The 27,618-nt window shown below is 36.7% G+C and overlaps 2 protein-coding genes and 1 non-coding gene across 14 annotated transcripts in view; 1 reads left to right on the top strand and 2 right to left on the bottom strand.

Annotated features, from left to right (window-relative positions):
- The window catches only part of NEXN (nexilin F-actin binding protein), a 72,463-nt gene extending 65,411 nt beyond the window's left edge, over positions 1-7,052 (top strand). For all 5 annotated transcript variants that reach the window (XM_075557530.1, XM_075557497.1, XM_075557510.1 and 2 more), the window contains 3 exons: positions 831-1,052; positions 6,008-6,193; positions 6,379-7,052. In XM_075557530.1, coding sequence (XP_075413645.1) covers positions 831-1,052; positions 6,008-6,193; positions 6,379-6,747 — 777 coding nt within the window. In that variant the 3' untranslated portion in view covers positions 6,748-7,052. The remainder of the gene's footprint in view (positions 1-830; positions 1,053-6,007; positions 6,194-6,378) is intronic.
- Positions 7,053-7,881: 829 nt separating this feature from the next.
- FUBP1 (far upstream element binding protein 1) overlaps positions 7,882-27,618 on the bottom strand; it is a 33,767-nt gene continuing 14,030 nt past the window's right edge. For 4 of the 8 annotated variants that reach the window (XM_075557478.1, XM_075557472.1, XM_075557470.1 and 1 more), the window contains 8 exons: positions 26,973-27,114; positions 26,298-26,458; positions 24,415-24,566; positions 24,055-24,134; positions 20,630-20,758; positions 18,103-18,177; positions 12,887-13,032; positions 12,455-12,631 (listed from right to left, as the gene is read on the bottom strand). In XM_075557478.1, coding sequence (XP_075413593.1) covers positions 12,590-12,631; positions 12,887-13,032; positions 18,103-18,177; positions 20,630-20,758; positions 24,055-24,134; positions 24,415-24,566; positions 26,298-26,458; positions 26,973-27,114 — 927 coding nt within the window. In that variant the 3' untranslated portion in view covers positions 12,455-12,589. Of the gene's footprint in view, positions 9,348-10,212; positions 10,260-12,454; positions 12,632-12,886; positions 13,033-13,112; positions 13,173-13,750; positions 16,922-18,102; positions 18,178-20,629; positions 20,759-24,054; positions 24,135-24,414; positions 24,567-26,297; positions 26,459-26,972; positions 27,115-27,618 lie in introns of those variants that run through there. The other 4 variants (XM_075557488.1, XM_075557492.1, XM_075557467.1 and 1 more) reach the window with 4 other exon arrangements.
- LOC142438196 (U6 spliceosomal RNA) lies at positions 20,496-20,599 on the bottom strand. The gene has a single exon (XR_012782621.1). It is a non-coding gene; the product is annotated as a U6 spliceosomal RNA (small nuclear RNA).

The following is a 27,618-nucleotide window of genomic DNA, read 5'->3' on the forward strand; positions in this document are numbered from 1 at the left end:
AACTTTATATGCAACTTTATGATGGATTCTCCCTTTCTTCCCCTTCCCTGACCAACCCCCCTACCCTACACCCTCATCATATTACTACTCCCACTACCGTTCATGAGTGGGGTTCATCTCTCCTGAGTTCCATGTGTTGAGAGCTCTAATCTGTACCAATGTGTGTTCCCATCAATCTGTAACAAATCAGTAATTGGGGACTTTTTAATGTGCCTTCACTCTTCTTTGCACCAGACAAGGAGAGACCAATAGTTGCAGCGTAGATGGTCTATATCACAGCTTACCAAAAGCAGATCGTCTCTGTGGGCTGTTTTTCCAATTGATGTCTCCTGAAACTATGGTCCTGTGGCCCATGGCACAACTCCTTTCTTTTAGGTGTCTTAATATGCCTAAGTAGTTTTTATAATTTTCCCCTCTGTATGTTCTACAATAGTTGTACCTATTTCCATCCCATGTAAGAAGTACACATGTAAAAATATACTCTGCCAAGCCTATAGATATTTGTGGATGTAGTTTCATTCTCCTTCCCATTGTTCAGTTTCTGTGTGTACCCACTGGTAGGTTATTACTAATACTACAAGATTCTTTATGTGGTAGTATTTTCCCTTTGCTGCCTTTTAAGTCTTGCGCTCCTCTCAGTGTCCTTTGCTTTGATAATTTTCTGCTGAATTCCTCTCTTATTGTGCAGCACCAGTTCTAGTAAGTGAATTTGGCAGTTGTGTTTGAGGTTATTTAAACTGTACTTGTTCGCTTCAAGTAAATTATGTATACTCTTTGGATGGTTTACTATATTAACAGGTATTAATATGTAAAAATTCTTGTTTTCAAAGGAAGAGGAAGAAAATGAAACCTTTGAAGTTAGCAGGGAATATGAAGAATTAATAAAATTAAAAAGAAGTGGGTCTATTCAAGCAAAAAATCTAAAGAGCAAGTTTGAAAAAATCGGACAGTTATCTGAAAAAGAAATACAGAAGAAGATAGAAGAAGAACGAGCAAGAAGAAGAGCAATTGATCTTGAAATTAAAGAGCGAGAAGCAGAAAACTTTCATGAGGTATATTACTTTACATTTAATATAATTGTGATAAAGTGAATGATAATGACTAAGATTGGCCTGAAAGCAAATGCCATTTACTAAGTCATTAGTATATGTAACAATCTGGGAACTCAATAGTAAAAACATATGATCAAAAGGGACGCTGAATGATTTCTCCTCTTTAGCATTGCTTTTAAAATATCTGTATCAAATGATTCACTTTAAGATAGTTCAATTATGACATTTTATTTTTAGTCAGTAGAATCAGAGAATGCAAGTGTTGGATAATCTCCAGTGTTTTCTTGTTTTAAAAATAAGGCCTTATAAAGCCTTTGATCTGCTGATAGCCACACTAATAATTTAGTGGCAGAACCTAAAGTAGGATACAGATGACAATTAGAAGTACCTCCATAGGTTGATGGGATCAGGCATCTGGTATCAAAAAATCCAAAACAAATTAACTTTATCAACACAAAAGAGGGGGGTTGGAGTGGAAAACCAAAGCCCATTTTGTGGATAATTGGATATACCCCCCCCCCCCCCAGAAGTGGTATAAGAGAAGATTCAACCAAGGTATAGTACAGTACCCACGAATCACACATCATTCCTCTAGTTTCTCACTACTCCCTACACCCAACCCCGCCACTACCATGACCCAGTTCTAATTTACAAATTAGGCTAGACCGGAGATTATACATTGGTACAGTTAAGAGCTCTCCACATATGGAATTCAGGAATGATAAAATCCCTTAAGAACAATAGTAGGAGTAGCGCTATCATGTGTAGGGGGATAGTGAGGGAAGGGTAAGAGTGAGAAAGGGGGAACCCATACCAAGATGAATAACAGAAGTGTGGGTAAAGGGAGAAAATGGACAGTGTAAGATTCAAAATAGCAATAAATAATTGATCAGTGATACACAAGGGCAAGAGATTAGGGGAGAAAAGGGAAAAAAGAGCTTATACCAAGGGCTCAAGTAGAAATTGTTTTGGAAATGTTGGCAACATATGTACAAATATGCTTTAGATACAATTGACATATGGAATGTGTCGAGTTATAATGCCCAATAAAATGATTAAAAAATAAAATCCCTATACATTAAAAAAAGTAGCTCCATATGTAAAATGAAGAGGTAATCACAAGATGGTTTTCAAATTGACTGCTAGCCTAAGGATTTAGGCTGTTTCTGCCGGAAGTTACAGCTCTGATTTTTAACATGTAGTCTTCTAAAAATTAATTTTCATTAAATATTCAACTTTCAAAATGGGCATGGGAAGATGGAAGGGCCTTCAGAGGAGGTTGCAAAGAAAAGGAATGAAATTGAATAAACCGCAACACTGCAAATTCTTGGTACTACAATCAATTTAATATTGAGGTCAACATGAGGAAACTTCAAAATGTTCCTGATTAGTTTAACTTTTAATTCCATACATTGCAACATGTACGGATAGCTGAGCTGACCATGGAAGATCATGTTAAATAACTTTGTTTTGTAGAAATTTGTTTAGGTTTGTGTTGGTTTAAATATATGCATGGAATGATGCTATTTGTTTAAAAAAATCTTGCTGAAGCTAGATTGTTCTAGAAACATGAAAATTATTTGAACATGTATGTTCTAGGAACTCTTCTGGGTCTTACATCAATCATTGTGAAGCCTCTAGTCCCACCCAGCTCATGTGGCACTTATATACCAGTGTGTGCAACTGGGGTGATGAAAAATAGTGGGTGTTGTTAGGTACCATCCGAGTCAGCTCTCCTCTAGTAAATGAAGCAAACTTATACACAACAGGAATAAATACTACCCGGTCATGCATCAATTATTGGGTGGCTATAAGTAAGAGATCAATAAGGCAAGAATAAGTCATCTCATGAATTGAATTATGCCTTCCCGCCACCCCACCCCAATGTGTCAGTTCGGCTTGTCCATAATTCCTAATATTGCGATTATTATCCATTTTGTGATATTCTATAGTGTTGTGAAGTCTAACCTCTTTGAGTAAATCTGTTTGGGAACTGGTGACCCAGTGGTTATGAGTTGGGCTGGGTTCTGAAAAGCACCTGCTGTTCCATGGAAGATGGGGCTTTCTGTTCCTGCCTGTTCCTGCGAAATCTCAAAAACTCATGGGGGCAGGTCTGTCTTAATAGGGTCTCTGGGTCAGCACTGACTAGAAAGCAGTGAGTTTTTGGGGGCGTTTTCAAGTACAGCTAGAATAGAATGTACCCTAGAAGCCCAGGAACACCTGGAAAAGAAAAAGAACATGGAAAACATAGCTGCCTAGATCTGACAAGGTGGTGCTAGACTCAGGTTTCAAGGATTTATATCCTCACCAAGTTGGCTTCAGAGTGTGGGGTTACTGTTATGATGTGCTAGGGATTAACATTTCAGCCAGAAGTTAAGGGGACAGGGATGGCATGGTCAAGAGGGGAAAATAAGGCTGGGGAAGTTGGGTCACCACTCAGATGGACTAGAATGTGGAATTGCCACAACAGTGGACCAGTCTGGAGGGAAAAGTCATTGTCTAGTTCAAGGGTGAGGAACTATTTTTATTAGCTAAAAGCCACTTGGACATATATTAAATAATTCATAGGCCATACTGGTCAAACATCTAACTCACCCCTATTGTGACAGCTGGAATGCTTTCTTTGGTCAGGTGTGGTATTAATTTTATGGGTTTTATTCTATCTACATGGTCTGTATGTTCCACATTCATGGCCTAGGTGGTCTCACACTGGTGGTTCTTGAACTTGATAAGGGAAATGTCTTAACTTGCCTGTTGCAACATAAGTGTGGAGGTGAAGAGGAATTTGGGCCCTGGATAGAATATGCCTGAAGTCTCATGTTTAATTCAGATGAGTGAAAAGACGTTCTTGGAGTAAATTATAAAATTTGAGATGACATGAAGGGGATACTTAGGGCAGTATAGATGAAGTCACCTAGGAAATTAATGGATCAAATTCACTGTCTATGCTATCTTTAACACTGTGCTGGCTTGGTCTCTTCAACATGACAGACCTTTCTTGAAACATTTTAATGTTTCTCAGAGTTCTATAAAGGGGAGACATTTAATTACAAACGTGACCGTTCATAAGCCTTCTAACAAGTTGAGGAATTCCTTGCCTTAAACTTTTATTTTTCTACAAGTTTGAGGTAAATAACTTGTGAACTTAAGAATGTGCACAAACTTTTGTAGTAAAATTGAGAAAGCATGTTGGCAAATTGGAAACGATTTAAGATAGTGGTTCTCAACCGGGCTAATACCACAACCTTTAATACAGTTCATGTTGCGGTGTGACCCCCTACCATAACATTACTTTCATAGCTACTTCTGTAGTTTTGTTGTTACAGACCAGGTGAACCCTGTGAAAGGGTTGTTCTACCCCCAATGAGGTCATGACCCCACAGTTTTGAGACCCCCCAACCATGAAATTCTTCTTGCTACATCATAACTAATTTTGGTGCTGTTATGGATCAGGTGACCCCTGTGAAAGGGTTGTTCTACACCCAAAGGGGTCATGACCCATAGGTTGAGAATGGATGATTTAAGACTATTAGTCAATGTATCTGCTGATGTTATCTTAATGTTCATTTGGTAATCAAAAGTAAAATTAAATGTACAGTGTGAACTAAGAGGTTTCCCTTCCCGAAACTTCAAGTCCTGGAAAAAGTTAAAACGGAAAAAACAAACAAAATTGCTTAATAATTTTCGTGGTCTTTTCAGCATAACCTCAACCATATTAGCAACCCACGCCCCAGCAATGTTACCAACTGGGGGGAATTGGCACATAGAATTTATACATAAGTTTTATCTGGTCATGTCATATTTTTAGGAATTTTTTTTTTTTCAGTTTCTGCAAAGACTTTATTTTGGGGGTGGGGAGAGGGGGGTCACGGCACTCAGTCCTTCTTGGCAGCGGCCTTCCTCATGGCGGCCAGCACGTTGCTCAGCTCCTCTCTTCCTCTTGGCCCGGATATGTGTGCCCACCCGCTTCTTGATGAACTTCAGTGCCCGCTTGTCCTTGGAGACCTTGAGCAGCTCCATGGCCCTCCGCTCGAAGGGTGCGAAGCCGCACACCTCCCGGATCATGTCCCGCACGAACTTGGTGTGCTTGGTGAGGCGCCCGCTGCAGCGGCTGTGCCTCGGCTTGCTCACGTTCTTGGTCACCTTGTGGCCCTTGTCGAGGCCCACGGCCAAAGGGTAGCGCACAGCCATGGCAGCGACTCTTCGGTGGGTGCTGCGGCGGAAGGAAGGGGCAGCGCGGTATTTTAAGGAATTTTTATACAACTTTTTGATGTTCCCTCAAATAGATCCCTAAAAGCTGTAGTTCAGAAACTACCAACAATCATTTTAGGAATTCTTAACATGCACCTCAAAATTGTAAACCCTATTTAAGTCACTGACCTCCACCAAATCAACCTTCTCTTGACTTACACTCAAGCTAGTTGACAGCTGAAACCCTGATCTACAATGGCCGAGTCATTTGAAGGTTTCCAAAATTCCAACAGTGGCCTCTCAACAATTGTCTCCCCCCACCCCATCACTTTTCACCTTGTAAAAAACCCTTTGTCATTTTGACCATCAAAAATTACATACTGGATGGAATCAAGTTTAACTAGTTTTATTATATAATAGCAAGAAATGAAAATTGTGTGAAAAAGTAGTCCTCCTCTATACTTAGTATGTGCATTTAATTGTTTTCTATTACTCATGCATTAGGCAAGCATTGAGAATGGGTTAGACAAACAATGGCAAAGGCTAAGACCTTAGTAAAGGTAATGGTAACCATAAAGAAACTTTCTTTCACAAATCACCTGTCAACTGAGAGATAGTGACTTTGGCTTGTGTGTAGATACCATAGCAGAAATACAAAAACATGTTTGGTGACCCTGGAAGGCACCACATCCAGATCTACTAATGCTTTAGATTTTGGTTTTAAGAAAACCATCCATTGTTATTCTTCATCCATTTTATTGAAGGAAGAGGATGTTGATATAAAGCCTGCCAAAAGGAGTGAAGCTCCATTTACTCATAAAGTGAATATGAGAGCTAGATTTGAACAAATGGCTAAGGCAAGAGAAGAAGAACAACAAAGAAGAATTGAAGAACAAAAATTACTACGCATGCAATTTGAACAGAAGGAGATTGATGCAGCACTACAAAAGGTACCAGGCTTACATATCCTTTGTCTTCCAAAATATAAGTTTTTGAGGTATAAAAATGTTTTAATCTTTCAAGGCACTGAAATGTTTTAAATACATTCACTCAGTTTTGTTTTAAGGTGGTTGATACTTTGAAATAATGCTAGCTTATCATAAATGCCAAACTGTATATACTTATTTTACTACAGAAAAAAGAGGAGGAGGAAGATGATGAGGGTAGCGTCATGAATGGTTCCACTATTGAAGATGAAGAACAAACCAGATCAGGAGCTCCATGGTTCAAGAAACCACTAAAAAACATGTCAGTTGTAGATAGTGAACCAGTTAGATTTACTGTTAAAGTAACGGGAGAACCCAAACCTGAAATTACTTGGTGGTTTGAAGGAGAGGTATTACAGGATGGAGAAGACTATCAATATATTGAAAGAGGAGAAACTTACTGCCTTTATATACCGGAAACGTTCCCTGAAGATGAAGGAGAATATATGTGTAAAGCAGTCAACAACAAAGGCTCTGCAGCCAGTACATGTATTCTTACCATAGAAAGTAAGAATTAATCACCTTTTAATCTAACTTTGGTATTTAAAAGAAATTCAATAACGAACAAAAAAAATTACCTTTCTTCTTCTCTTTTTTAGCTGACGACTATTAATCCCTTCTCTTCCCTCACCTCGGATCTTGCTTTCTCCCACTTTTCTTACTACATCCTATCTTTTCTGTGGCTGGGCCAAAAAGGGAAACCAGAAGTGCCACTGTATTGATTTCTCATTCCTTTTTCATAAGTGTTCAAACCCAAGCACCTGTAAAGAATATCTACTTCTTTGTCATGCCATGCAATAAATAATAAATCTACATTAAATAATTGGAACTGTGTTTATTCTACTAGACCCTACAGCCTGTATTTCCTGTCAAAGCTTCCAGCAAGTTTTGTTTTAAAAAAGTGTCATACATAATTTTGCATGAAATATTATCATTTATTTAAAATTAACATGATAGAAGATAGTAATTAATGAATTGAGAAGGCTATTCTGTGGCTTTACCCCTTAAATCTATTGTTTTGGTGGTTGCAGTTTCAAAATTTGCAGATGAATGGGGGGAGATGACACAAAAATGTAAAGTATGATTTTAAAGAACTAAGTGCCATAGAAAATCTGATAGAAACCACTGCCTCTAAGTTCTTAATGTTGAAAGCATTTAATATGTATTTTTCAAATGTGTAATCACAATTAAATTTATAAAGAAATTTATGTTGTAATTTTGCCTGAAAAATATTTTAATAAGAAAGCTTTGTAATATAGTAGTTCATGTAGCATAATTAAAACTTTTAAGAAGACAGTTCTTAAAAGAAATTAATTTAGAATATAATGGCACAACCTTCAAGTTTTAAATTCTGGTCTTTGAAGAGTTTGTAAATAATTAGCTACCATGCTCTATTATCAAGTTGTTTTGTATTTTAATTCTCTGATATACAATTTATTTTACAATGTAAACCCATAATAAAGTTATCTTCTGATTGAAAAAATGACTTGCAAATTATTTCTGAGAAATTATTAAAATGAAAAGTAGCATTATCTCATGGTATGCCTCGAATGAGTCAAATATAAAGTTCATGTTAAATTATGTGAAGAAAAGACAAAACACTCCCTTTTAATATTAACGTACATTTTTTATTGACGCAATAATCAATACAAAATTACAGCAACCATGTGCCCTTTTACACACAACACCATTAAATCAAGCTCTAAACCAGTTTGTAAAGTATTCAATTTACCTCAAGTCCAAGCTGCATCTCCCTAAGACACTGTTCCCATCACAGTAGCCATTTTAAGCCAATCTTCTTTTAACACACGGGTAGTTTCTGTAGAGAACGCTTTTCTCAGGACGAAAATGCATCGAGCATGCATAAGAAAAAATATATATATGCGCAAATACATTTATGAGCTTCTACAGGGGTATTATTGAAAAAAATAAAGGCTGGGATTTATTGGCTTTTTAAAAGCACCAATTTCTAAATCCCTCAAGTTTCTATATTGTGGCAAGAAAACTAAAGTGACATTGCTACACAAAAAAATATAAAGTTATTTTCAGAATCAAAATAATCTTTAGCTAGGTATTTTTAATATGCATTTAGAATGTGGTAGAATTTGCAGAAAATAAGACATCTTCATTGAGTTGGTAAGTTCTACATCATTAACATAGAAAAGAGATAACTTTCTAGTTAGTACTCGTTTGCTTGACTAAGTACTCAAATGAAATGCTAACATTCTGAATACATTCCTATTTCTCTCCAAAGGTACTTTACTACACCTACCCAAACCCTGTGAATAAACTACAGATATTTATGGATATTTTAATAAAAGCACTAGTATTAGATCACTAATTTTATTAAAACCATTTTCAGTTAAGTTGAAAATTAAAATATACTTGTTTCTAAAAGAAACAGCACACTGTAAAAATTCTAAGTATTACCAAACTAATATCTTTAAAAAAGTCAAATATAAATGCTAAACCAAAATCAGTTCAATTTTAATTGAAACGAAACATTGTTACTAACACTAACATCCAATGCATTCAAATCAACTGGCTCACCTTTTCTGCTTTCCATTTATTTCAAGGTTAAAATTAGCGTCATTAAAAAATGCAGTAATACCAGTCAAGGTTTATGGTAACAAATTAAAAAAATTCTGAGACAGAAATAATGCCCCAATATTCACTAGCATTCATCTATGTTTTCTTTTATAAATATGTATACTAGAACTAAAACTTGACAGGCTCATAAGGTTGAGAAAGCTCCTTTATAGTATCAATTTTAACATACCTATCATTGACTATTAAAACACACAAACACACACACAAATGTGGTGCAGTAGGTAAATAAAAAACTTTAACCGTTCATGGAACATTTAAGATCATGTGACCAGTACTTTAAAATGAAGTGATCAAAAGCAGGTACATAATACCCTATACCATATTGTATGGGAATACATTTCATATTTCTCAATTATGATTTGCCAATTTTACCTTCTACATGAGCCCTTCTATGGTCCATGCTCATCGGCTCACCAATGGCATACACTCAAAGGATTCCTCTTTATGGGTAACTATCTCAGGACCTGATTTTATGGGCTATGATTTGGTGCTTGCAGCATCTTCAGCACTGTGTGTGAAAATGAAGGCAGTATTTTTGAATATTTTTCTTTGTTGTAGAGATAAGCAGGAGTTTTAAAAGATCAGCACATTTTAGAAATTGAATAAACAAAACTGGTAAGATGCTGCTTTAATACATTCATCTTAACTCACAAGAGTACCAGTTAAAATTTTTCTGTAAGAACGAACACACAAACAAAACTGGCAAAAAATAAATGCAGCGTCAGTTATTAAGCTACTATAAATCAGAAAAATACTGGTTTGCTAAAATAGATTATGAAAGCTTACTTGCTTTACAGCTAACATTTCACTGATGCACATGCCTTTTATCAAACATACTGCCAATATTCCTTATAATTTTCCCTGTAGCATATATATTACGAAAATCATCTAAAAAAAAGTCATAAAACTCTAACTAACCCACAATGTCCTTGCTGAATAAAGAAAACAAAGAATCCATAGTATTGGAGGGAAAGAAAGTGTCCTGTCAATCACATAAACAGATTGTGAAGGCTGTTGAAGTTTCTGATCAAGTGATTTCCTAACTCTTGAAAACTTTATTTATTGCCCTTTCTTAATATTAAGTAACAATTCTGCTATATTTGGGAAAAGAATTGACTGTAGTTCAATTACAGCAGCAATCTACTCACTTCATGTTTGTTTTAATAAAAAATAAAATAAAATAAAAACATTAACTAGTAAACAGTTGCTTGAACAACTTACAGACTTTCCACTGAAATGGTAGCATAAATAACAAAATACATTTGGGGGAAGCAGTAGCAGATTGCTTTTGAATACACAACCACAAAAATCTCACAGGGACAACATTAATGTACTGAAATATTTAATTATATATGTCCTTAGGTTGTGCTTACCTGTTGCTTTTTGCAGCAGAACCTAAGGTGGAAGGTCTGGGAAGGCACTGTGAAGTATAAATAATTGCACTGTTTGCAATTAATAAAGATTTTAAACCTTAAATGAATCAAAATCAACAGCCTCCATTTTGTGAATTATATTTGAATTCAACTGAACTATTTCTGCAGTTTAATTAATAAATGCACCACTTTCCTGAAAGGTCATCTATAAAGACAGCATCATGCAAAATACTGAAACTGCTCACGTCAATACCCTACTCTAAAGATAACAGATGCTAACTCCAGTAACTATTAATTTCAACTAGGACTATGTACCTAGATGTAAATATGGGTAAGGGAAAATACTCCACGTTCTATAAAAGCAATGAAAAACATTTCTAAATATCTACAATGAACTGTACTACTTATTTTCTACCCTGTAGGTAAAATCTCAACAATGTCTTTGTAGATCTTCCTTTAAATAAATTCAATGCAACAAATAGTGCTCCACACTAAATAAAGAACTGATACATGTTTTTATAAATTGCTTATTATCTGCAAACTAAAAACCACTCTGCGGATACATTTCAAGCCTTTCATATTAATATATGATATGCATACTTTATACTGAAAAACAGTTTTATTTAGGAGCACCAGTAATACTATTTAACTTTGTTACTGATCATTTTCTTTAGCTAGTGCTAAAGCATATCAAAAATACTTACCCATTAAGCTCACTTAAAAGTAAAATACAGACCTACGTATTATTCTATGTTAAACCAAGAAGCAGTTATGGTTTTCCAAGATATTAGCACTGTATTCCAACATAATATTCACACAAAGCATGGCATCTGCATTATGTGGAACATTGACAAAAAGATACTGTTGCAGTTCATCAATTTGTCATTCTGATGTACTTACAGTGCAATGCTCCTTGAAGGAACACAATCAAGGATGATACACAGCACAGGCCTCCTCACCCCTACAGAGCTAGTTCTATACTGGCTGGATCAAACCTGCACTTCAACAGACAATGGCAAGACAGACTGTATTTGCATGTTGTCTAATATATTAATATGCAAAGAGCCAACAAATATGCAAAGAGTAAAACAATGGATTTCAACAAAATATCAGTACTTCAGCATGAGTGTTAAGAGTAATAATAAAATGATTTTAAGTACATAAAAAAAGTAAGTTGATTCAATGATTGGCCTTGTGCAATTACAAATCAAAGCTTATCTATACTGCAAAAAGAAAAACTCGCAAAATTGTATATTCCATTTTGTTTCAATGATGTAATGTTGCTGCAATTTTCACGCACTATTCACTTTTCTACCCTAAATTTAGAAAGAAACACACCGATATTGTACACATCAAAAGAACTACTTTACATGGAGAAAATGAAAACAAACAAAAAACCCCCAAACACACACACACACAAAAACCAAGAAAAAAAAAACCAAACTATTTTTATTAGACTACTTATACTCATTATCCGAGAACTGTTTAAAATTAGTTATGCTGAAACAGTCTTGGAAATCAAGTAATTATCAAATTGAGAATAGAAAGGTTAACTGGTAGAGCAGCAGTACAAGTCTGAAACAGTGGTCATGTATAAAAGGAAATTTCACTGTTAATGCAATGAAATATGCCAAAGAGCATTCATTGTACACACATGCAGTTTTTAACCAAACATAAGGGAAAAAAATGAAGATATCAAGATTATTTGTGCAGAAATAACCAACTACAGTAAATGGCAAAGATCTTCCAATCTACTACTATACTGCAAGGGGAAAAAACATGCCAGTGTTTAAAAACTCAGTATTTCACGGGGAAGCTTATATATTTTGTGTACATGTATCTTAATTTATCAATGCTAAGAAATTATGAATCCTTTAATTACCCACATATCCATCCAACTTACCGACACAGGAGGTTTCATATCATTTATTGTAAAGCACAAAACAGGCATTTTAAAAGTGAGTATACATTGAAAAAGTACATTTATATCACAAAGCATCGACCACATAATAGTTGCAAATACATTTGCTGGAATGTGTACATCTACACTAAATACTAAAAACAAACCAATTTCCATTTCTACACAGAAATATTAACCTCCTATCAGTAGTGATAGATATTTTGTACATTTTCAAAAAAAAAAAAACCAAAAAACTATTTTTAAACCAAAAACAAAATTAAGATCTTCATCAAGTCGTCTGCATCCATATATTTAACAAAGGTTTTTTTCCCCCACACAATGAAGCAAATACTGTATTGTCCACTTCTTATTATTGGCCCTGTGCAGAAGAGATACATAAGAAATACACAAAAAGTTAAAGAAAATCCTTTAAATGAAGCTAACTCAGGAGTGAATCCTTTAAGAAAGAAAAACTGGTTAATATAAATGGTGGTGGCTTCTTGCATGATTTTCAAATCCCTGGGGGAAGAAAATTTATTTTTAAAATCAAAGGTATTGTAGAAATATTCAGCACTCAGATGCCAGAAAGCATTATAAAAACAAAAACAGCCCCCAAACACATCACAGTAACATCACGTAGATGGTTATATTTGCCAGGTAAAAATTAAAAAGCCAACACACTCCCAAACAGACAAACATGCAAAAACAAAACAAACAAACAAAACCAACAACAACAAAAAAACCCACCCTAACAAATTAGCAAAGTTATTATACCTGAGGTGCTGGAGGATGTTGTGGCATTCCTTGTGGACTTGTCTGGGCATAGTAGGCTGCTTGCTGTCTATAGTACTCAGCCCAAGCTGCACTATAATCTGGCTGACCACCTGGTGGGGCCCCAGTCGGAGCAGGAACTGCTTGACCTTTAAGAAAACAGAACAATTTTGCTGCTGTAACCACAATTTATTGCCCCAAAGAATCTCATTTCTAATAAAAACAATACCTTGCTTCTTGTAATATTCCTCCCAAGCCTTTGAATAATCTTGTGTCTGCCCTTGTTGACCTAAAAAAAACCCCCTAAATTTTAATATAAAATTATATCCACCTTAAGAATAGGTTATAAAGACAAAAGTACAGAGGGTCAGAAGTCTCTGTTTTCTTTTAAATATTTCATCAATATCAGAAAAGTACCCTGTAAAAAAAAACCCAAAACCCAGAAAGCTTCTTTCTTTTCTTTTAGTAACCATAATTTCTATAACCTCACTACTGATTCAAAGAAAAGGAAAACCAGAATCCAAAGAGAAAGGATCAGGCAACCTAATTTCATAAAATGTGTTAGATGCCTTTGGAAAGTTTCCGTCTTCTGTAAACCACCTTTAGGTGGTTCCTTGGCAATGTTAAGCAGAATTTAAGGAGTGGAGGACAGACACAGTATTTTTTTCCTTAGCTTCTTACCCAATAAGGTCTGTTTTAAAACCAAATGGGAGTCTTCCCAAATTTTAAAATGCAAATCCTCATTGGAGAAATAGGAAAAGAAACAGGTGTGAGAAACCAACAAACTTAAAGACAAGCTAAGAAAACCCGATAAAAAATTTGTTTCCTATTGCTAACCTATAAACAGTATGCATATACAAACAAGCAAAATACCTCTAAATAAAATGTTCAAATAAAAATTCTGGCAAGAAAAGTTATATATTTTCCCATTTAGCTCCTTTATTTTAGTAGCTTTCTAGATTGTTTGCAATTCACTTGGCTCTGAAATAATACAGATAGACAAAAGAAATACTAGATAGAGTACACATACAAACTTTAAAAAAAAATCAGATGTTGCCATAAAAAAACCAGTCTATTTTCAGAAGGCAGCCTATTTTCACAACTGGTAACAAAATAACAAGAGTGACTGAAAATGAAGATTTATGACTACAATTAATAAATGCATAAAAATGCTTTCTCAAGTGATTTTAACATTTTGACCTTATGTAGGAACTTTAGCACCATCAGTAACAGGTTTAAATATTTTAAAAATTGCAAAAGAGCCGTAAGACCTCACAATAATATCCTTCAAAACCTGCTAGTTTGGGGCTGAAACCTGGTCAAGATAATAATTTTTACTTCAGGTTTAAAAAACAGGGGGCAACAATAATAAGCCCCAACTTCATTTTAAGAGGCACTTCACTTTAAGAGGTAAAAATATAACCCAAGCACAATGACAGAAACAGGAAGACATATCAAGTAAAATCATTAGATTCTAATGTTTACTTAAAAACAACCTCAAAACATTAGGCCTCCACTGAAGTATTTCTCAATGCAAGAACACTTTGTTCTATTAAGTTGGCATTCCATGATGCACACCTTCCAGACATAATCGCTGAAGACAAATGTGTATATAAGCAAATGTGGTGACGAAAGCTGATGGTGTCTGGCTATCAAAAGATATAGCATCTGGAGTCTTAAAATACTTGAAGGTAAACAAGCGCTCATCTAACTCAGAATCAACAAAGTCCACATGGAGGAAGCACACAATCCTGTGTGACCACGAGGTGTCTACATATGGATTCAACACTTGACCATTACACAATGCTACAGAAAATCACAACAGAAAAGTTTAACTTGGGAAGAGAAGAGTAGATTCTCCAGTTAAACATAAAGGTTAGCCTAAAATTATTTTCCCAACACCCTTTCCTTCAGAAACCGGTTGGCACAGTGGGTTAAGCCACAGAAAGGCCATTAGGTTATATTTGAAAACAGCTGCCAGCCCACAGAGATGAGGCAGTTTGCTTTCTGTTAAGATTTAAGGTTAAAAAAAAAAGAAAAAATACATTGAGTCTCAGGAAGCAATACTACTCTGCGCCATAATATCCTGGCTATGAGATGGATTGACTCAATTAAAGTGGGTTTAATTTTTCCTACAGAAAATGCAACCATTCAGCATATTACTTAAGTAATAAGAACTGTAGAGCATGAAAGTAATAGAAACAAAAAAAATTAAAAGCAAGAACAAGTATATATGTATTAACATACACAATAACTTTAAGACTTTCTACATTACATTCAGCCACTCCTTTCAGATAATTGAAGGTTTAAAAGGCTATAGTTGGAAAAATAATTATTAATGCCCACTGTGCAAAGGCATAAAATCAAATGAATTCCATAATTACATAAATCTATCAAACAGATTTTGAGCTTAAATAAAAATGCCACAAATGTTTGGCCTATTACCCATTATGAAGATACAACTTAGATCCACGACTTACAATCTTATCCCCAACTATTTATTTTATTAGAAAAAAAGTTACAACTTTCCCCGGAGAAAACAGCACACTCCTAGGGTGGGTATGGAGTAGAGCTGGGGGTCTGGGGTGGGCAGAGTGAGAGACCTTGGGAGGAATTATTACAACAGCATGTGTAGCAGGAAGGGCTGCTGAGGTCACTCGACCCCCTCAGCATGCCATTATAGGTCCAAGTCATAGAAGTCCTCCAGCTCTGCATGAAACAAGTCTTACTCATCTTCCGAGTCCGTCAGCTCGTCGTCTCCACCTGCAGCCATAAGCATAAGCAACATTTCGCCCTCCTCTTCATCCTGGTCAAAGGCTCTTTCTTGCTCTTCAGTGAACTCCCATAGGTGGCTCCTGGACCGAGGCTGGCATCTGCTCGCTCCCACTTTCTGTCTCTGGGGCTCCTCTCTACGGCCATCGGGGTAGGCATGCTTGTAAAAACAGTAGCCTCCAAAAGGGCAGCTTCCACGTCCTTCATCAAAATACCTGCACGCCTTGTCGCTCATTGCCTCCTTATATTTCTGAATGAGTTTCTGCTTCTCTTCTTTCTCCTCTACCCAGTACTCACTGGGAATGACAAAGTTAGATGTGATGCGGCACTCGGGACAGGACTTAATGATCTTGCTCTCAAACTGTTTGGCGCTTCTCCACTTTCGGATGCACGTGAGACAGTAGGTGTGGTTGCAGTTGGTCAGGATCCCGAAGCGGCGCTCACTGGGGTTGGCCTTCTCATAGACCACCTCCATGCAGATGCCACACACCATGTCCTTGCTGCTCTGGACCACAAAGGAGAGCTCCATGTCCTTTTTGTGGGTCTCGATGCATGATTTGATGTGGTGTGCACGCTGGGCAGCGTCCATGGGATGTAGGACCTGCAGTCTGCATATGTCACACAAGTCCCCATGGAGGTACACACAGTTTTCCCCATAGCTGCACTTGCCCACTGATGCGCAGGGGCACAGCTGCTTCTTGGTGTCCACGGGCTGCTCTTTCTCCGATTGCTTCGTGGTCACCGAGTCCTGTGACGGGACTTTAGGGCAGGCCAGGAGAGTCCGGCCATAGTAGGGCTGTCCAGGAACAAACTCTACAGCATTTGCCCAGTCCTCTGCACCTGCCCCGAGAACAGCCAAATTTGGACTTCTCAATTCTTCTTCACCCATACTCATCCTGGTGAGCGGTCTGACTCCAGGTGAGAGGCTGGAGGACACAGTGAGGGATGGCTTCTCAGCTGGATCTATAGTGACCGCTTCTTCCTGCTTCAGTGGTTTGCTATGTTCATATCTGCTGCAGTCCCCATAGGGGCTGTCGGAGAGGTCGTGCAAGTAGTGACAGTTCTTGTCTTCTTTACAGACACCATGAGGGAAGCACCTGCAGGTGACCTGTTGGGTCTTGACGCCGCTGCTGCTGCTGCTGTCGTTGCCGCCTCCCCCACCCCTGTCCCCCCATGAGGTGACCGCGAGGGTAGGGGTGGGAGTGCGGGAGGTCGCTGCTACCACTGCTGCTGCTCCTGCTCCAGATGTTGTTCCCCTGCCCAACTCTTAAATCAGTGATATTAATTCATTAAAATAAAGGTGAAAGTTGACCAAAATATAAAATTATTAAAAATATCAATTCTTCTCAAAATAGATTCTCTAGAAAAATAAATTATGTGGGCACTCTAATTAAAAAGCATTAGAAAGTTTATTGCAATAGAACTTAGTTTTTAATTTGCTTGAGTTAAGTAAGGCCACAAAAAAATGTAGGATATTTTAAGTCTCCTCAGTAACACTTTGCATGACTTTCCTGAGAAGTCATTAATCAAGAAAAATTTTCTTTAGGCAGAAATCATACACATGCAACCAAGAAAAAGCTGTATTTAAGAACTGCCCCTTTGAAAAATTCTGTGCAAAATGTCTTCTTTGCAAAGAAAACACTTCCGAAATTTCTTACGATAAAATACTGCCACCTAAAGCAGCGGTGGGGAATGCTCAAACCACGGGCCATCCGCCTGTAAAATCATCATACAAGCTAACATCACTCGCTTCTCCAGGGGCAATGCCAGTCATCATGACAGGGGTGAGCTAACTAGGCTAATTTTTCACCTGATAATTTTGTATGGCCTGTGAATTGTTAAACACATCCAAATGGTCCTTGGCCAGAAAAATAAAGGTTCTCACCTCTGATCTACAGGAATTTTCTATGTTATTGAGAGAGGAGAGAAGTTTCTTGGTTTAACCTTCATTTGTGACAACTGAATCTAATGTAAATGTGGTTAACTCAAACTACAGTTATATATCTTAAAAAGTTTTAAATGGCTAAGAATATAAAGATCTCAAAAATATCTTTTCTTAAATATAAGGTCAGGTTACAAATGGTCCTTAAAAAGGGACAAATCTGGGAGACAGGACTGACTCCTTTTAAAGTCTTTTTTTTCTTTTAAAGTCTTAATCCAGATCATACCACTTTGTAGTACTACTACACATGAAATGTCATTTAAGATAGAGTAAACATAAATTTAACTCTTATGATGTAATATCTGTAATGATCTTGGTATGTGTCAAAGTCCAGTGACTTTTAGAACATACTCTATTCAATTAAATTTTTGAAGTTAATAAAAGATGTACAAAGTAAAGAAAGCATGATATAAACATGTTTTCAAGAAAATCTTCATCCTTATAATATGGTATTTACTAAATGTTTCTTTTTACATAGGTATATAATAAGAAATGCAGAACATACCCATTTTCTTGTAGTATTCTTCCCAAGCCTTGGTATAATCCACCTGCCCAGCTGGAGCTGGATTTTGCTGATCTCCTTGTTCAAAAAGGAGGAAAAAAGAGAATTAAAAATGTAAAAGGCAACACACTTTCCTTTTATGCCTGGAGTAAAGGGAGTGGGGTATGAATAACGCAGCTAGAGTGCAACATGGTGCTATGTGGTAGTAGCACCTTTGCTGGTGCTGAAAAGCCAAGTTGCTGACAAAGACACATGGCAAATGTGCTTGAAAGGACTGACTATATTTAGCATATAAGTAAACTGCTTGGGCAAATAAGTACAATAAAGACGCCAGTATTCTTATCTTTTACAAACATAGAAGGTGAAAAGTCTAGAGAGAATCCTGAAGTGTACAAACAAAATTATAGGTAATAATATTAACATCAATCATCTGTCAGTTTGTTGTATCGTGGTGGCTGGTTGTGTTGCTATGATGCAGAAAGCTATGTCACTAGTATTTCAAATACCAGCAGGGTCAAGTTTCAGCAGAGCTTTAATTTTAAGAACAGACTACAGAGAAGAATAGATTGTTCAATTTAGAAATTAGCTACTGAAGACCTCATGAGTAGCAGTGAAGCACTGTAAGACGTTGATAGCCTCATGAAAATCAGAACTTTTGTCAGACACAGTGCCAGAAGATGAGCCCCTCAGGTCAGAAGGCACTCAAAATATGAATTAGGAAGAGCTAGCTGTCTTCTCAAATTTGAGTAGACTATAGTGATGGAGTAAAGCTCCCAAGAACTGTTAGTTACTGATAGGGCACAAACTCAAAATAAGAACAGATGGAAATAGTTATTAATTATCAGAACTTGGGATGTCTCAAGTATAAACAATCTTAAAGAAATTAGAGCACAAAATTCAAATAACCTAGACAACTAGTGAGCTGAAGTGGACCAGATATTGGCCATTTTGAATCATGTGGTCATATTGGTTACCAGCTCTGTTCAAAAGGAATCAAGAGGACATACTTCTCAAGATCTTAAAGGACAATGCTGTTGACAGGATATTTATTATCTATCTGCATACATAGGAAAACCCATCAATACAAATACTATTCAAATTTATGCACTAACCACTAAAACAGATGCAGAAATTGAAGAATTCTACCAACTTCTTCAGTTTAAAACTGATCAAACATCCACTCAAGATTGACTAGTAATTACTGGTAATAAGAATGCAAAAGTTGGAAATAGAGTTAAGTTACAGTGGTTGGAAAATAAGGCCTTGGTGATTGAAACAAATCTGGAATTCACATGAAATTTTTTCCAATACAAATTCTGATTATACCTATGGACTTTTATGAATGAATTACACAGAAACCAAACTGACTACACATCTGTGGAAACTCAGTAATAAGCAGCTAACACTAAGCCAAAAGCCAACTGTAAAACAAAACATCTCAATTAAATTCAGGAGAAAATTAAAACTAATTTACAAGACCCAAAATATGATCTGAGTATTTCCAAATTTTGAGAACATCTCAAGAACAGATTTGCTGCACTGAACACTAATGAACAATGGGATGACATTAAAAACATTATGAAGAAAGGAAACGGTCATTACAAAGACAGGAAAGCAAGATAGAGCAAACAAACGGGAAAAAAAATGAAGTCAAAAAGCTGAATAGAAAATGTCAAAAAGCAGTTTGAGAAGACAAACATTATAATGAAATGGGCTAAAATGGCAGTTAGAAAAACCAGAAGCACATACTCAAGCTGAAAGAACTAAAAATTCAGCCTTGTGTTGCAATATTGCTAAAGATTTCATGAACACAATACAGAATGATGCAGGAAGCATCAAAAGATGAAATACAGAAAATCACTGTGTTAATAACAACTGGTAGACACGGATTCATTTCAAAGAGGAACATATGAACAAGAACCAATGGTACTGAAGGAATAAGTCCAAGCAACACTGAAGGCCTTTGCCTAAAAACAAGGCTCCAGAATTGATGGAATACCAAGTGAAAGGTTGCAATAAGTTTTTGAATTGGAAGCATGTATTCTAAGCTATGAAATTGGGAAGAGAGTTACTTGAAAATCACTTTGAGGACTAAAGTATATCCGACTGAAGTCAAGGCATTTTACACATCATAGGGACTGTGAACTGGGAGCAGCAATAGTGAGAATGGACGTGACATAATGATAAAGGAGTAAGAGAACAGCACATTTACTCCAGGAGTTATCTGTGAGATTTGTATGCTTACAACTTTTAGTGTTTGAAACAATTCCAAAGGAAATTCACACAAAATTCGGCTTGCTAAGCTTATCACTGAATAACATTTTTCTTATGCAGGAATATACCTAATATATAATTCCAAACAAGGTTTAATTTTCACATACAAAGTGAGTTCTTTTAAAAATATGGAACGCTTCACGAATTTGCGTGTCATCCTTGCGCAGGGGCCATGCTAATCTCTGTATCGTTCCATTTTTAGTATATGTGCTGCCGAAGCGAGCACCAAAGTGAGTTCTTTTCCTGTCATAATTACCTTGCCCATTTGTTTGGGTTGTGGTTGGTGCACCCGTAGGAGCTGCAGGTGGTGGTTGTGCTTGTTGCTGGTAGTAGTGAGCATAATAAGCAGCCCAAGCTGCTGAATTCGGATCTGTTCCTGCCTTAGCTAGAACAAACAAATCAAGGTTTACACCTGGAGTCCATAATCCCACCAAAAACAAATACAAAGAATCAAACCTAATGATATATTAAAAATAAACAAAACGTTCAGGATTCTATTATTGTCATTATCAGCATTTTTTATAACAGAAAAAGAGGTTCAGACATTAATGGACTTTCAGAGTTTGCACATGTAGAAAACAGCACTGGAATTTGATTAAAAACCCTTTAGGCTCAAAAGGCAGATAAATAGATAAACACAGACCCAAGAATGGGTTTTGGATTTCATGAAATTCTAGCTCCAATTTAAGATTAGTTCTTATATCATGGATCTGCTCTATACTTGCTCTCAGGAAGGGACAACAGAAGAGATGGCGCTTAACCAAAATATGGTTACCCAAATTAGATGGTGCCCATCTCTGAGATAAAATTGCACTGGGGTCTTTAAGGCTTGTGCAGCCACTTAAAGGTGATGTCAACTAAGTTGACATGGAAGAAGCACACAAACATCAGGCACCAAATGATCCTAAGTCATAATCCGACGCTGAAGGAGTGATTAGTATCAGAGCCAGAGTTTGAGAATTTGGTTTGCAGGTTATGCTTGCAGGAGGAGCCCAATATACATTTGTGGGATCTACATAGAAAATAAGTCTTCAGGAATTTCCCTATATCCCTAATAGAGGCGACGAGGCAAAACTGACTACCGAACAGACTACATTGGAGAGATGACTACAGAAGATCAAAATGATAAACCTGACTTGAAGAGTTAGAGCCTTGCCTTTTGAATGGCCCCAACTGATGCATATTCGGCCTGATCTGGACTTCACCATTTTTTATATCTGTTTGCTCATACTGGGGACTCTCTTAAATTTTTGTTGTATGTTTGTCTGAAACCCAGGATTGATGAACCGACAGGGGGCAGGAAGTAGAGTGTTTCTGGGAGGATACAATGAGAGGTTTTGGGGAGGTGGGGTGGTAAAACGGAGGTCAAAGAGTTCAAGAAGGGAAAGAATGTTTTGTAACTGATTGTGACAGCAATTTACAACACTGTTTGATGTGACTGATCTATGGAATAATATACCTGTATCAACTCCCAATAAAATGGTTTTGGAAAAAACAAAAACAAAACCTAACCAAACTCAAAAACCTTTGGCTCCAATCTAATGTTTTGTCTCAAAAACTACTGTGGGTACTGGATCCCCTGCTTGCAAAATGGATTTGCTGTTATGCACAGTATGTGGTACATGACCTAAAAATGTCTGGAGTTAACCATTTTAACTAGAGAAAAAAGGAGAAATGAGATTGGAATGGAAATGTTAAGTTGTGGGTTTAAGTGAATGCAATATTAAATGATAAGCTGTACTTTAGTTCTGATGATCCTATAGGATCTAGAGTATGATTTCAAGTAGCGCAGTGATAACAAGTTCATGTTTTGAGCAATCATGCTGAAATGTAACTAACCTCTATTTTCTTCTGAAAGATTTGTATATTTTCATTTAAAAAAGGGCAAAACTCATAGCCCTGGAATAATCATTTCTAATACTCTTATGCACCAACTATGACAAATAGATTGCACTTTTCAGAAGCCAGCGTTCTCTCTCTAATATGGGCCTAGGGACATGTGCTTCCTACTTAGCAATCAGCAACCTTCTTGTTAATTTTACCCTTTTTACTAGGAGAATCGTTACACACTGGCTTGTTTCCCCAAGAGCAAGCATTTCCAGGGCTAGGGCGTGCCTGTATGTGATTGTTAAATCCCCCATACCAAACAGAAGTGACTTGAAGCTCCTATTTGTTAGTGATGTTACAAAAAAAGGATGGAAGGGGAGTGGTTAAGGAAAAAAAAAATTGGCATGTAATATTAAGCCACCTTTAGACATTTCTCAACTGATTATTGCTGATCAATATCTTAACAGGGTCACAATTGATATGTTAAGAAATGAAAATATTTCATTTAACACATCCGGATAGAAAAATTAACATGAAAAAATCTTAGAAAGACATCTTTTTATTCCTAATGCATGAAAACCATACAACAGTTACATGATTAATATGTACGGAGAATTATCTTTAGTAATATTTAGGGTCAGGGATTAAGAAACACACTCGATAGCCTCTAAATAGTATGTTACTACTAATTAGAAGGACTGGAACTTCTCCAGCTTGCCCTGTTTCCTAGTCTACACATAAGTCTTGATCTCAGTCTCCTTTCCTAGGTTACACAGTGAGTGGAAGACCTGGGATATTAATGTAAATCTCTTGGCTCCTAATTGAGGGTTTTTTGGGTAGTTTATCATAGTACACTTCCCATAAAAATTAAATCAAATTTAACAAAACAGTTTGATTACTGTGGAGTTTTGGGGAGCGTATAGGTGGGGTTTCTTTTCTTGGTGGAGGGGTAGTGGTGATGGGTTTTGTTTGTTGGGGGTAAATTTGCGGTGTGTGAAAGGGAATCCCACGCCGAGCCAGTCCTGGGACTTTGGGGCTCTGCTCAAGGGGAGTCCCTCTGGGACATGGGTGTGATCCTTTGCTGGGCATGCCTACACAGTAGGGCATGCTGGGCCCCTCAAGGGTTTGCCCTACGGGTTCCAGTAAGTTTCTTCTCTTTCGCTTAAAAAAAAAAAGAGGGAATCCATTGAATTATACTAAACTAGGTTAAAAATCAAAGTGGATGTGCGCCTCCTTGACTCAACAGGAAGAAAACTGGGGAAATGCAAGATGCACACAATATATACATATGAAATTTGGATGGGAATAGAAAAAAATTAACTATATAATTTAGAGTTGTAACATGTATTAGATATTGACAAGTTAGAATGCAGTATCGATTTTTGCTAACACAGGGCTTTAAACAGTTCTTGGGCTTCTTAAAGTCCCTTTGCATATATATTCATATTAACCTATCAAGAGTACTAAATAGGTTTGTTTTACATGTCATATCTGAAAACCTGGGCGTTTAACATCCAAGCATTTATTACTTATTAGTCTTATATAATTGCACAAATGTACACTGTGCAATATCATACACAACAAATTGTTTTACAACACTATCATCAGAAAACTGAATAATAATCTTGTCTTCCAAAGATTTTACATCTGAGAATCTTGCTTTACCTATATAAGACAAATGTAGGTAGGAAAAAGTTCCATGGAAACAGAAAAAATTTTCAACAGTGTCTAAAATTGAAAGAATAAGCGAAGACAATGCACACAATGAGGAGTCAGTCGAACACTAGAAAATCTAAGGATGAAATAATAGTGAACAGTAATACATATTAACTGCGAAAAGAACACATTACTTACCTGGATCAGGAGGAGCCTGCTGTTGCCAGTGTGGATAGGCATTTCCCCATCCCTGGGGAGCATATGGGGCTGGAGGGCCACTAAAAAGAGAAAAGGACTATGAAAAAAAAAACCAAACACTAAGATTTTTTTAACCTCCCTGGAGGTCTCATTATGTCATTAATTTTGTACCCAAAGTGGTACATTGTTTGGTATAAAATTTGTTGTTTTACATTGTAGGCCTGTAATTAAGAAATTACTCATTTTAATCTCTCTAGTAGACATTCCAGGTATGATAAACATACAGTTAACATTTACCCTGAGCCACACTCGGGATTACTATCAAGGAGGTTAAAGCCCAGTTCCACACTCAATACTTACTGAGGAGCAGGGCCAGGTGGTCCTGGATTATACGGTGCAGGATTATATGGTCCCATTGGTGCTCCAGGTCCTGGAGGTCCAGGAGGGCCATGGGGACCTGGAACACCATGTGGCCCATGGGGTACAGGTGGTCCTAATGGATTTACTGGGCCCTGCAGAAAGGCAAGATATACAATAAGAAATAACAATGACAACCCAACTCTCCGTCGTTTGTTATCTTATTTATATTTTTACATAAAGAGCGGTTTGAAAGACTAGGACTTTATGAGAAATATGCTGTGATGCAAAAATGAAGGACGATCAGATTACAAATTAGGTGACACACATTATAAAACTGCCAGACTTTACTACTTTACAACACCAAAGCAATTAAGTTTTAGATTATCCCTTCTGTCTTCTCCTATGTTACATAACAATCTTAACATATTAAGGACATTAAGTGTTCCCTTTGGCTCTATTCTTTTAAGATAGCACTATCTTCCTTTAATACTCTTGAAATATCCCTTGCTTCTATTTTCTATGATGCATCCTCTCCAATCATTAAAAATACTGTATATACTCGCATGTAAGCCGAGTTTTCCAGCACATTTTTTAATGCAATTTTGGTAGTAAAATTAGGTGCCTTGGCTGATATTCAGGTCGGTTTACACTCCAGAAGATGTATCAACATTTTTATAGGTCTATTTGCCAGGCACTGTGATAAACACATACTAACTTATTTTATTCCCCACAACTGCAATTTACTAGGGTAGGCACCATCACCATAATCTTACAGGAGAAAACCATGGCACAGGAGACCTTACTAGTTTCCTCTCAGGGTCCTTTAACCAGATTGCTGTCAGGAATCTTACTCCACAGTTCACATTCTTACTCACTTTAGTAAACGATTCTAAGTAGCCCATATTATTTTCCGTTAATTCAACAGGAGGTCCTCATTCAAGCACATCAAGCAGGGAGTATTCAAAACCAATGTGTCACTTACACTGCTTTATTATCAACCTTACCAGTTTCATTTTTTTCTGTAACCAATTATACTTAATGTCTTATTTGCACTGTACTTAGGATGTTTTCTAAGTCGTTATTGTGTTTTCCCCCTATATAACCTTCTTTTGTATACCATTCAAAACAGGAAGCATAGAGAATGTTTAGCAGCTCAGTTACGAAAACAATTCTTCGTACTTTAAGTCGCCATAGCAAAATAACCCGCTAAAACATAATTTGCTTCATTTATGAAAAAGCATGGTCAGGACGCTTCACTTTTTTTGCAATTATAAGCAGGAAATTTCTAAGAAAAATGTCGCTTACTAAACCAATCTCATTCCCTGCCATCAAGTCAATTCCAATACATGGTGACAGGATAGAACTGCCTGTGAGTTTCTCAGGTTATAATTCTTTACAAGAGTAGAAAGCCTCATCTTTTTGCCTTAGCAGAAAGTTTTGAACTGCTGACCATGAACAGCACATAATCTAGGGCTCTCTCCATAAAAGAAAAACAAATATTAAGAGAGTCCTGGTGGCCTAGTGTGTTGCACATTAGGCTGTAAGCACAAAGGCAAAAGGTAAAATCTACCAGCTGCTCAAGGTAAAAGATGAGGCTGTCATCTCTTGTGAAGTTTTACAGCCTTCTTGCCTTATTCTACAGGACAGAAGAGAACTGCCCTTTCGTTTTCTGCGGCTGCGTTATCTTTAGAGGAGGATCTTTCCCCTGCAGAAAAGCATGGTAGAATCGAACTATTGGGCTTACAGGTAGTAGCTGCATGTTAACCACCTCACTATGCCACCTGGGCTCTCTTCTCTGTAGCACTGACAAAAGGGTATGAAATCATCTTATTTAACCAATGGTAGCAACTGGTAATACACTTAGATGCAAAGAGTATACTCACACCAATCTTTTCTTCTATGAGTTGCCGAGCATAGTCTATTTGCTGTGGGGTGCCACGAATAGTAAATAGCTTCATATTAGGATCTGCATTTGGTGGAGGATTTCTCTGAAGTTCTATTCTTGCACCAGATTGTTGACTTATGCTTTTTATAGTTTCACCTCCTAAAATCAAAAGATAGTATTTTCTCTAAAGATTCAAAAGATATTCTTATAAAGACAAACTATAAAGAAAAGGGTCACAATTAAATAGGCTACTAAACATAAGTTTGGCCAGTATCCTATCTGAAAGCTATCCATAATAACTGCATTTTAGAACAAATTATAAGAAGCATTTTATGTTTCTGTTGAAATTCCAACTTTAACATAGTGAAATATTTGACTTAGTTGCTTTTATAAATAGAAGCTAATATAAACTTAACAATTTGAAGACATGCAAACCTAGGAAGAAGCAAACCAAACCACCCAAGCCATTTTTTCCCACCAAAATTTATGTCTCTTGACTTAATATTTAAAACTCTTCGTCTTGCTACTCTGTGATGCAAATCCTGAATTTTCAGTTGAGTACATAAAAATAATTTATACTTCAGACACCATTCTTACCAACTTAAGAACAATTTGTTCATAAAAGCAACAAAAAATTAGGTGTCAATTTTAACACATCAAAACGTAACATTACCTTTTCCTATTATCAATCCAGTTTTCCCAGTTGGTACAATGAAATTAAATTCTTGTAGTCCACCAGGTGGCCCCATGTTCCAGTTGCCTTGACCTCGACCTCTTCCTCGACCACCAGGTCCAGGTCCACCAGGATTACCAGCCTAAAGAGAGGCAAAATCAAAACAGATATTTACTTTCTTTCCACTAGGAAATGTACCACAAGTTCATAGATGCATTGGCCCATGTGATTAGCATATAACAGCCAGCACTTATTCTTAGGAAAACAAAACCCCCACATTATAGTATTTCAATTTTTATGGGTCACAGATCTTAGGTGGATTTAGTTGGGTGGAATGGCTCAGGAGCACTATGAACAGAATGAGCTCTTTACACAAGGTTGAATATAGCAAAATACCTAGTAGTTTTCTGCTTCGTGACATCTTAAAGCAATTCTCAATTTCTAGCCATTGATAAGGCATAATCAACAAACAGATTTGCTTTAAAATTTAACTAAAAAGCAATGAAATTGCGTGTAAGACATGACAAAATAATTTATAATTTATCAAGGGATGGGGGACAGGGAAGGAGGGGGAAATGAGCTGATACCAAGGGCTCCAGTAAAAAAAATGTTCTGAGAATGATGGCAACAATGTACAAATGTGCTT

This window comes from Tenrec ecaudatus, chromosome 1, assembly GCF_050624435.1.
Source record: "Tenrec ecaudatus isolate mTenEca1 chromosome 1, mTenEca1.hap1, whole genome shotgun sequence".
In the NCBI taxonomy this organism is placed as follows: domain Eukaryota; kingdom Metazoa; phylum Chordata; class Mammalia; order Afrosoricida; family Tenrecidae; genus Tenrec; species Tenrec ecaudatus.